Source organism: Babylonia areolata, chromosome 6 (assembly GCF_041734735.1).
Source record: "Babylonia areolata isolate BAREFJ2019XMU chromosome 6, ASM4173473v1, whole genome shotgun sequence".
NCBI lineage: Eukaryota > Metazoa > Mollusca > Gastropoda > Neogastropoda > Buccinidae > Babylonia > Babylonia areolata.
The window spans coordinates 34,051,303-34,063,409 of NC_134881.1; the positions used below are offsets into that span (position 1 = coordinate 34,051,303).

The following is a 12,107-nucleotide window of genomic DNA, read 5'->3' on the forward strand; positions in this document are numbered from 1 at the left end:
GTCTTTTAACTGTTTATATATATATATATGGCCAGGCCATCTCGGCCATCTAAAACCAACCAATCGTTGGCGAAAAATACAAATAAAAGCTTTAATGCTGCCAACACCTTCATTCAACCAGACAAAACCAAAACCATATTCGAACAAAAAGTGGCGTGACTTGGTTACACAATTCATTCTGCCTCTAGCATCCATCTAAGTCATATCAGCTATCGATTTGTTTCACCGTAAACTAAATCATTAGTTTATCTGTCTAAACCTACGCTGTTTAAAAGCAAAGTATGAACTGATTCTCAACGAACAGCAGCTTTATCTAGGCCCCAAATTTCCAAACCGTATTTTGCACAACAGGCTGAGCACCACTTGAAAATAAATAAGAAATGATATTATTGGGCATATGGAACATTTTCATCATGCAAATTGAATCGGTTTTGGCCCTACCTGCTAGATCTTTATAAAAAAAAAACAACCCAAAAAACAAAAAAAAACCCAACAAAACAAAAAAACAAGCTCGTGGAGACCCCCCCCCCCCCAATATCTATAAACGTTGACAACTGGCATCAAAACACAGCCGTGCATCCATCTTTCGCTGCCGCTTACATAACCACCCTAACGAAATACTGTAACATTACTTTTAGATATGTTCATTTTTAATCAGAGTGAGTCTACTGCACTGTGTAAATAATTATTCAGGCGTGTTTGTAAACAAAATGCCAGTTTGTGATATCGAGATAACATCATCACCTGATATGAGCAATTCATGAGTATCAGTCGAAAACAAAGATCTGTATCTTCCTTTATTAAACACTGGAACTTTATATTCACGGGTAAACAGAGAAAATATAACGGGGCTGCAAGCATCCTGCCTGTTCAACATCTTAGAGGCTGTACTCAAATATTTTGTTCTGTCATATTGATTTCTTTGCTTCTGGTTTTCCACCTTTCCTTCTCTCGTCTATTCCTTTACGTATTTTTTTTCAAGAAAACCTTCAATACTTTGGGTCATTTTCTGGGCTTGATAATTGGGCACTTTTACAAGGTTGTTTTCTGTCATTTTGCGCCTGGGAAAAATGTGAGGCATCCTTTGGCAATCAAGTGATTTGTATGCCTGTTGTTATATATAATTGTGCTGATTGTGTATGATTATGACGTGCTATGTTCAGGTTAGTTTTCTTAATCATCTGATAAAAAAAGAAAAGAAAAAAAAGACTAAAGGAATGGTCAACACCAAAGGCATGTCTTAGGTTTATGTGCATGAATGTGACTGTAGTTCTGTCAAGTTTTCTTTCTTTTCTTTCTGTTTTTCGGAGGGGAGGGGGAGGGGGGAGGTGGGGGTGGGGGGGGCGGGGAGGCAGGCGGAGGGATTTCTATGGAAACGCTATTTACGGTTAGCTTTCGTTTTAGCCTTGACATGGCCTTCTGTGGTCGGCTGGGCTGTAAGCAACACAAGATAAAGATTATCTGTCCACAGCATGGTCTGTGCCAATATTCACAAAAACAAGGAGTATTGAATAAATTGCGTTGAGAAAGTGAAATATCCGCTTCATCAAGAACAGACCTCCCTCTCTCTCTCTCTCTGTGTCTCTCTCCTTGTCTCTTCCTTCTTTCTTCTCTTGTTTGTATTCTAAGAATTAATTGTGCATGTACCAGTACTTATGTTGTTCGACTTTTTCGTGGGACAGAATTGAAATTTATTCAGGCAATGTCATGCTTTTGTATTGAGTGTTTGTTATGTTTTCCCTTTTCGTGAGGGCAGGATGAAAACAAACCATTTGTGCTTATTCCCTTTTTTTGCCCTCAATAAAACAGATTCATTCGTTCATTCGTTCGTTCGTTCGTTCGTTTGTTCTCTCTCTCTCTCTCTCTCTCTCTCTCAATCGTGCGCACTCACACACACACGCATCCACACACACAACCACACACACACACACACACACACTTCTTCACCGCGAACTCTATCACTTTGAATCTCAACAGTCAACAAAGTTGATGAATGAACTGAATTGAACGATTGACCGACTGAATCAATTAACCCATTCATCACAGCCAGTCAATATGCTGCTATTAAAAAATGTATCAACATGTCAGAATTCAAAAACAAATGTAAGTGGACAAAATTTATAACAAAACAAAAGAGGTAGAAAATGATCAAAGATTCGGTCACTTCAAAGTCACACAGAGCGGGCAAAATAGCAAAGCATTGTTCACAAGATACGCAAGATTTCTGATCGAATATGAAGCACACATTACGACTAAGAGTGACGAACGGAGCGGTTGAAATACGATGTTTTGTGCAGTCGTGGTTTTCACATCAGCAGTCATGATGGGTACGTAGATAAACGGTGTACATACACATAAAGATGAGAAAATTGGTGTGTATATATATGTATGAACCTTAAAAGTTATTCTCTCTCTCTCTCTCTCTCTCTCAATCACACGCACACAAGCACACACACACACACACACACGAGCGCGCGCGCGCCCGCACTGCAATCCGTATCTGCATGCAGGGGTGAGGTGGAGAGATTTTCGGATGTCCACCTTCTTGCGCGCCTGTGCCTGCGCGAATGCGAGCCAGTTCTGGTGTGTTTTCGTGTTGTATTGTGCGTGCAATTTTCACTGTTTGGCGTTTATACGAGGAAACCGTGGACAAGACCACTGGCAGTCGATTACACGGGTCAACATACACCCCGTGCATTGTAAACTGAAGCAACGCTCCCAGTTGCTGGTTTTGTTGACGGCGTAAAGCATGTTGTTCGTTTGCGCAGACGTTGGGGGTATTTCCTCTCTCTCTGGACGATTATCTCGGAAAATATTGACAGTTTTTATACTTGAGATTGTCCCTCGGGTGTTAGAGTCCACTAGCATCATTCACATCACTGTTTTCCGAACGTACCGACACACAAAAGTCCCTGGCACGTGCAGTCCTGGAAAAAAAAAAGATCATCCCAAATAGGATGTTTGCACGTTTTAACGTCTAAAAGTACATCGCTTTCACGAGTCTCATTGGAAACAGCTTCACAATTTTTCGTTTTCAACAGAAGACATAGACGTGGAAGATATGGTGAGAGAACGACGTCTCTTGCTGAACTGTTCCTTGACGAATTAACTAGCACGAATCACGTGAGGAAACACAGCAAAGTGCGCTTCAGTGTCGCCATGATTTCAACAACCCTAATCTTCAGGCCGACACGGGTTACCTGGCCACTGCGAGGTGTGATTGTTTTCAACGTTGACGCAAAATCTCTTCACAATAAAGACACGTGAAATCCCACTATGGGGAAATATTCATAGGAACACTCCCCACCATGGAATGAGAGTGTTTAAGATGTGCATCTCCCTTCTTTGGAACACAACGTGCTTCTTAAGCACCACTAAGTCGCCATATGTTCACTGGAAAGAATCACTGACACAGACTGAACAACACATGGTTTCCTTGTCACTTTATCTTGTTGTGTTGTTTTTACAGTCACTTTATTGGGTTTGATTTTCATCAATCTTCGTATTTCTATCCACGCGTTGATGTGAAAGGCGACAGTCATTTTGTTTCCGGATCAACAGACTAAAACACGTGTGTGCGTCACAACAGTATCCGCGAAACACTATGGGTTTCACACACACACACACACACACACACACACACACACACACACACACACACAAAACAACACAACAACAAAAAACAGTCACGCAATGCGTCACGGTTTGAGCAGTCCCTTTCCTGATAAACTGACCACCGGTCACAGTACGAATGGTACAGCATGGTACGCAGAACACCAGCAAATCACAAGAGCCACAAGAAGACACCCCAAAAGGATGTTAAAATCCGGACCAGGTGGGATCCGTATGGAGCATGATTATTATACCCAACTCCAGATTCAGGGATTCATCACGGCCAGACCTCACACTCACATAATCAAATGCAGGAAACAAACGTACACTTCAACCAATAGTCCAAACTCTCTGTTTTCCTTCTTCTCTTTAGTTGTTTTCATTTTGTCCTGTGGATCATGCTGGTGAGATCCGTAGGGAGCACATGCCAAACTCCAGACTTATGGATTCACCACGGCCACACTTCATATAATCAACTGCATCCGTAAATCAGGAAACAAACGTACACTTCAACCAATAATCCACCCTCTCTGTTTTCCTTCTTCTCTTTACTTGTTTTCATTTTGTCCTGTGGATCATACTGGTGAGACCCGTATGGAGCACATGCCAAACTCCAGACTCAGGGACTCATCACGCCCACACTTCACATAATCAACTGCATCCGTAAATCAGGAAAACAAACGTACACTTCAGCCAACAGTCCACACTCTCTGTTTCCCTTGTCTTCCTTTTGTCCTGTGGATCATACTGGGCCGTACTCGTTGGCGAGCATGGCACTGTTTTCGTCCAGGTGATGCCGGGTAGGACTGTGGTCTCCGTTCCAGAAGTGGGAGGCAGGAGAGGAGGTGACGGGGGTGGAGATGGTGTGCCCCTCCCTCCGGTCCCTGCTGGAGGGGACGGTGCTGCCGTTCTTGTAGCAGCCGTGGCGACGTAGCATCTCCAGCTGAAACAGAACGATGGGCCGGGTTAGCTAGCTAGGTTTGGGGTCCTGGGGGTGGGGCTCGGGGGGAGAAGGTCTGAGCGGGTGATGGGATAGAGATCAAATCAAATCAAATCAAATTATGGTGCTTAGAGCCTCGCCGACCACTAAGGCCATCTCAAGGCTATTGTCACGTTAATGCCTACTTCAATTCAAGGGTATAAAAAATTGCAATAAAAACTAGTCACCGCTTTAAGATATCCACTCAAAGTTTAAAAACCTTCCAGAGTTTAAAACCATCAGTCAGCTCTATCCAGGTAGGCAGCCTGTTGTGCAGATGACCCCGTGTTTGTAAAGCGCTTAGAGCTTGGTCTCCGACCGAGGATAAGCGCTATATAATTATCCATATCAATGAAAAAAAAAAAACCAAAAAAAAAACCCACCAACCCAACACAACAACTACCAAAGAATTTCAATAAAACAAAAATCAAACTTGCCAATAGAAGCCCTAAGGAGAAGGAGAAGAAAAGCAGTTTGCGGTTTGACTGACTGGTTTATTGCGAAACCGGAATTACTTTTAAAATAGCTAAAAACAAAACAAAACAGGAAAGAACCAATCTGCTATTGCCGGCATAGAGGATGAGAAGTTGCAAGACAATTGTATCGTTAAAAAAAAAAAAATGTTGACCTGTCATTTTATTTTATATATAGCAAGTTTCCGTATTATGGGCATAATTCCGTAGTATATGATTATTATTCTGCGTTCAACAATCCTCTATACCTTCCCTCCGTCCCCCCGCCTATCTCTCTCTCCCTGTCTCTCTTTCTCTCACTCTGCAGCCCTTTGTCCGTACCTATGAGTAGGTAATATAGGATGAAGGAAAAAGACAGAACGAAGAGAGAGTGAGAGAGAGAGAGAGAGAGAGAGAGACAGACAGACAGACAGACAGACAGACAGACAGACAGACAGAGAGACACACACAGAGAGAGAGAGGTGCAGCGATAGACAGAGAAAGAGAAAAGGAGACTGAGAGAGAGAGGTGCAGATATAGAGAAAGATAAAAAGAGATTGAGAGAGAAATATAGAGACAGACAGACAGAGACAAAGACTAAGGGAGAGACAGAGAGACAAAAGAGAGGTAAATATAGAAAGAGATGTCTTCGAAACGTAATACTGCCCAAGAAAATCAATACACTGGGAACAGCACACTCCATTCAAAGCAAACCAGGCCCCATATATATATATATATATATATATATATATATATAGAGAGAGAGAGAGAGAGAGAGAGAGAGAGAGAGAGAGAGAGAGAAATATATTAATATAATCTCTCTCTCTCTCTCTCTCTCTCTCTCTATATATATATATATATATATATACATTCGTACATATACACAACCCAGAAATGTCGAAGTTCCGTATTTTACAACTTCTTGAAATCTTGCCCGTCACATCTTGAAAAGTTCCCCCTTCCATCGCCAAGCCACATTTGTTTCTCGATTTGCAGCTTTAATTTTTTTAAAATTTTATCTATTTATTTATTTTTTTATTTTTTTTTTGGTAAATGAAAAGTAAAATCGAAAAAAAAACTCAGGAAAACAAAACAAGAAGAAAAGAATGAATGAAAGAAGAAACCAAGGGGAGAATATTTTTGGCTCTCTCCAATCTCTGTTCCTGACACACGAGTTCTATATTTAGATGAAGGGTTATGAAACAGAGAAATAACAATACAAGAAATGAACAAATAAAATAAGTTTTTTTTTTTAAAAGGACGGTTCAGAAAAAAAAGCTGAAGAAAAAAAACAGTCAGAAATAAAGAAGAAATATAGGAAAGAAAGAACAGGGAGAAAGGGTTAAAAAGAAAGAAAGAAAGAAGAAAGAAAGAAAGATGAATATGACAGAAAAAGAAAAAAAAAAGAGGAAGAAAGGATAGAACTAATGGACGGAGAGGCAAACAGAAAGAAGCATAAAAAGGGGGGAAAAACAAACAAAAACAAAACAACAACAACAACAGCAAAAAAACAACAACAAACAAACAAACAAAAAACAGAGAGAAGGTGACACAGACACATCAAACCTGAACTTTTGCTCCGAACAAGATTTGTGGAATAATAAGGCTGAAGGAAATCAAATTCAGAAACAGGAAAACTTTGTTGTCTCAGTAAGAGAAATTAAGAAAGAAAAGAAAGGCAGAAATAAAGAAATAGAGAGAGAGGGAGAGAGAGAGAGAGAGAGAGAGAGAGAGAGAGAGAGAGACTCCAAAAGGGGAAGAACAAGAAGAAGAGAGAGAGAAAAAAACAGACAGACAGACAGAAGCGGGAGAAAAAGAAAGAGAGAAAGGAAGAAAACCAAGTAATGAAATTAGATAGAAGCATAAGTAGACAAAGCAGATTGTCCGAACTGCGGGGGTGTGGAAGACAGAAAGAAAAAGGAAAAAAAAAACAACAACAACAACAGAAGAATAGAAAGAAAGAATAACAGTAAAGAAAGAAAAGATAAAGAATAAGAAAGAAATGAGAGAAAGGACCTCTGCTTCCTGCAAAGCGTTCCTCTGGTAGACGCTGAAGAGGAGCTGACTCTTCTTCTCGCTATTATCATTTTCACCATCATCATCATCAACATCATCATCATCATCATCATCAACACCATCATCATCATCATCATCATCAACACCATCATCACCATCACCACTCACCTCCACCTCCTGCACGGCGTTCCTCTGGTAGACGTTGAAGAGGAGCTGATTCTTCTTCTTCTTGCTATTATCATTTTCACCAACATCGTCATCATCATCATCAACATCATCATCAACACCATCATCATCACCATCACCACTCACCTCCACCTCCTGCACGGCGTTCCTCTGGTAGACGCTGAGGAGGAGCTTCTTCTTCTTCTCGCTATTATCATTTTCACCATCATCACCATCAACATCATCAACATCATCATCATCAACACCATCATCACCATCACCACTCACCTCCACCTCCTGCACGGCGTTCCTCTGGTAGACGTTGAGGAGGAGCTTCTTCTTCTTCTTCTTGCTATTATCATTTTCACCATCATCACCATCATTATCATCAACATCATCATCAACACCATCATCATCACCATCACCACTCACCTCCACCTCCTGCACGGCGTTCCTCTGGTAGACGCTGAGGAGGAGCTTCTTCTTCTTCTCGCTATTATCATTTTCAACATCATCATCATCATCATCAACACCATCATCATCACCATCACCACTCACCTCCACCTCCTGCACGGCGTTCCGCTGGTAGACGTTGAGGAGGAGCTTCTTCTTCTTCTCGCTATTATCATTTTCACCATCATCATCATCATCATCATCATCATCATCAACACCATCATCATCATCATCATCATCAACACCATCATCACCATCACCACTCACCTCCACCTCCTGCACGGCGTTCCTCTGGTAGACGTTGAGGAGGAGCTTCTTCTTCTTCTTCTTGCTATTATCATTTTCACCATCATCACCATCATTATCATCAACATCATCATCAACACCATCATCACCATCACCACTCACCTCCACCTCCTGCACGGCGTTCCTCTGGTAGACGTTGAGGAGGAGCTTCTTCTTCTTCTTCTTGCTATTATTATTTTCACCATCATCACCATCATTATCATCAACATCAACATCAACACCATCATCATCACCATCACCACTCACCTCCACCTCCTGCACGGCGTTCCTCTGGTAGACGCTGAGGAGGAGCTTCTTCTTCTTCTCGCTATTATCATTTTCAACATCATCATCATCATCATCAACACCATCATCATCACCATCACCACTCACCTCCCCCTCCTGCACGGCGTTCCTCTGGTAGACGTTGAGGAGGAGCTTCTTCTTCTTCTCGCTATTATCATTTTCACCATCATCATCATCAACATCATCATCATCATCATCAACACCATCATCATCATCATCATCATCAACACCATCATCACCATCACCACTCACCTCCACCTCCTGCACGGCGTTCCGCTGGTAGACGTTGAGGAGGAGCTTCTTCTTCTTCTTCTTGCTAATATCATTTTCACCATCATCACCATCATTATCATCAACATCAACACCATCATCATCACCATCACCACTCACCTCCACCTCCTGCACGGCGTTCCGCTGGTAGACGCTGGCCGAGGAGTTGTTGGCACGAGCCACGCTGGCGCGCGAGCTGAGCGAGCCGTCCTTGACCGTGGTGGGCCGCCACACGACGGAGGTGAACTTGGACAGCAGGGTCTGCTTGAACAGCTTGGTGGTCAGCGTGTACAGCAGGGGGTTCAGGGCGGAGTTGACCGGTAGGATGAACACGATCACCCAGGCGTACAGGTCCTCACTGATGGACACGCCTAGATAAGATAAAAAACAAAACAAAAAAAAAAAAACAAAAAAAAACAAACAATTCAGTCATACTAAAACAAACAAACGAACAAACAAAATGTATGGCAATAAACAAACAACACAACAATAACTAACAAACAACACAATAACTAGCAAATCAGTCAGCCAGACTAAAAAAAAAAAAAAAAAAAAAAAAAAAAATGCGGCAACAAACAACACAAGAACTAACAAACTCCACAATGACTTACAAATAAGTCAGTCAAATTAAAAAGTGTAGCAACGAAAAACACAACACAAAAACTAACAAACACCACAATAACTAACAAATAAGTCTAACATACTAAGGAGCGCGGCAACTAACAAAGAACACAACAACTTACAGACAACACAACACAACACCTTACAAACAACACAACAATTAACAAACAACACAACTAACAAACATCACAATAACTAACAAACAACACAATTACAAAACACAAAACAAAAAACAAACAAAACAAAACAACAAATAACAAAAAACACAACAATTAAACAATATAACAAGAAACAATACAACTAACAAACAACACAGCAACTAACAAACAAGACAAACTTTCACAAAGCGCGACAAGGGCAGTGTGGGATGAAAAGTGACCACCATTGACCACCTTTGTTGGGCGGTCGCGGTCAGGGGCGTTGTGAACAGCAAGGGGCTCTTTTTCCTTCCAGGTTGTCCTGTAACGTTGTGAATGGAATAGTGTTTTATATCAGTCAGATTTCGTTTTCGTTTTAAATCAATATTGTTATTTTAGATCCGGTGGAGCGGTGGCCTAGTTTAAATGCACCTGACTGGAAAGCGAATGTCCATGGGTTCGATTCCCATGTAGGGACTGTGATTTCTGTTTCCCCGTGACCCCTCCACTAGACCTTCAGTGGTGGTCTTGATGCTAGTGTTTCCGGGATGGGACGATAATTGTACGGAGTTCCCGTGAGCAGCGTGCACTTAGCGCACGTAAGATAACAACCGATGGCAACAAAAGGGATGTTGCTGGCGAAATTCTACTTTAACTCACTCAGTACGGCCAGTCCTCTCTTCTCCTCCACACAGACCCCTCGGATGTCCAGTGGGTGTCTCAATGACCCAACCTTTAGCTTCCGTCGTCAGAATTGTGGTATTCTTTGTCAACATTCACGTCTTCAGTATAAGAGCCTTCCGCTTGCTATATTTTGATGATGGTAATTGGGGTGAAACGCTGTTAACGTCGTCTCTTTCGCCGTTCGTATGGAGAGAGTTAAAAAAATCCACTTTGATAGTATAATCTGCGCTTGCAGACAGAGGGGGAAAAAGAAGTGCCATGCATTGTGGCGACGTATTCTCCCCCTGGGAAGAGCAGCCCCAATTTCACACAGAGAAATGTGATGTGACAGATTATAATACAACAAATACAACCATTGCGTGTACTGAAGTTTGTGTACCTTGTGAATGGAGACAGTTACCACTCTACTATTTGTTAATCATTACGATAATGGAGAGCAGCCCAAATTTCACATAGAGAAATGTGATGTGAGAGATTATAATACAACAATTACGATAATGTTAAACACAAAACCTAAGGTGGGCTCTCAAGGCCTCTAAGGGATATAAACCCCGTCTGAGCGAACGTCAGTAATAATTATTAAACAAAACAAAACAAAAAGCAATATCTGGGTTACCAGTAATTTACAGCATCTTCTGGGAGTCTGACTGTCAAACCCTTTTTTTCCGACTGTCAAATTATATTTCCCAAGGCAACGTCCCTATTTGATGGAAACTAATCCAAGGTTCCCCCCCTGCCCCCCTTTTACACAGTCATCAGCTGTGTCATTGATAAATTTTTCGTGTGCGGGGTGCGGAGGGAACAGCGGAAATGGAATGACAATGAGGCTATAATGACATCGTTTGTTTTAAATTGGAATGAAAATGAGGCTCTAATGACATCGTCTGTTTTAGATATGTCACGATGCGAAGAAAAATAAATGTACTCTAAGAAAACTAACTATTCACTGGAATTGAAAAAAAAGTTAAATGTGCAGCTATTATGATGTAGTCTTGGTAATAAATGTATCTTGATAGGAGAACAAAATTTAATGTACTCTAAGAAAACTATGTATTCATTAGTTGGTTTATCATATTATATAAATTGCAGTTTTCCTGATAACACATATATCTAAGCAAAAAACACGGCGTAAAACAAATTATTACATCAATGAAACATTATTACTTAAAACAACAACAACAAAACAAAACAAACACAAAAGACAAATATGCAGTGTTACCGAGGTAATTTTGTTGTTGTTGAAATATTGTCATCGTGAGAACGTGCACATATTCGTATGGTCTATGTTTCTGATTGTTTACTAAATTTCAAAGGTTTCTGTTATTTTTGTTGCTAACATTAATGCTACCAATAAAATCAGCAGCTGCATCGAACAGCCGAGGCAACTTCCACCAGTTACAATGCTTCAACAAAGAAATTGCCACAATCGCATTTTTCGGATCAGGGGAGAAAACTCTTTACAGAATAGTTTGAGTAGCAGCTGCTTCCCTTTGATGCATTTTTGAGCGAGAGAGAGAGAGAGAGAGAGAGAGAGAGAGAGAGAGAGAGAGAGAGAGAGAGAGAATGCTCTCACACAAACGTGGTTTCCTTCGAAATGGTTTTTTATTTTCCTCCCCCCCTACTCAAAAAGAAGTGTGGTGGTAATTAATAAATTATACACATTTTCTTCTCCCCTCCCCAAAGCACTGATACACATAGAATAGAATAGAATAGAATAGAATAGAATAGAATAGAATAGAATAGAATATGTCTTTATTACCAAGTGTACCAGGGTCACAAGAATACTGGGGGGGCGGGGGGAGGTGGGGGTGGGGGGTGGGGTGGATAGTACATAACAAGATACGAACAAAAATCGAAAATCATACACAAACACAGATACAGTAGAAATTAGGATGCATAGAAGTGCATATCAATATAAAAACTTGTGCATACTCACACATGCACGCACTGCACACACACACGCACACACACACACACACACAACTCTACGGGTAGAAACAGGCCAAGGGCCGACCGAAAAACTCTCCCGATGATATCATGCCTCTGATGGGGGAATCCGAGAACCACATACATACATACACACACCCAACACACGTACATCCACTCCATCCTATCCACCACCACTCC

The 12,107-nt window shown here is 41.3% G+C and overlaps 1 protein-coding gene across 1 annotated transcript in view; it reads right to left on the reverse strand.

The window, feature by feature from the left end:
• Positions 1-1,938: 1,938 nt before the first annotated feature.
• LOC143283374 (uncharacterized) overlaps positions 1,939-12,107 on the reverse strand; it is a 234,550-nt gene continuing 224,381 nt past the window's right edge. Inside the window, exons 18-19 of the mRNA XM_076589581.1 lie at positions 8,659-8,909; positions 1,939-4,555 (exon numbers count right to left, since the gene is read on the reverse strand). Of these exons, the coding sequence (XP_076445696.1) occupies positions 4,355-4,555; positions 8,659-8,909 (452 nt within the window). The 3' untranslated portion in view covers positions 1,939-4,354. The remainder of the gene's footprint in view (positions 4,556-8,658; positions 8,910-12,107) is intronic.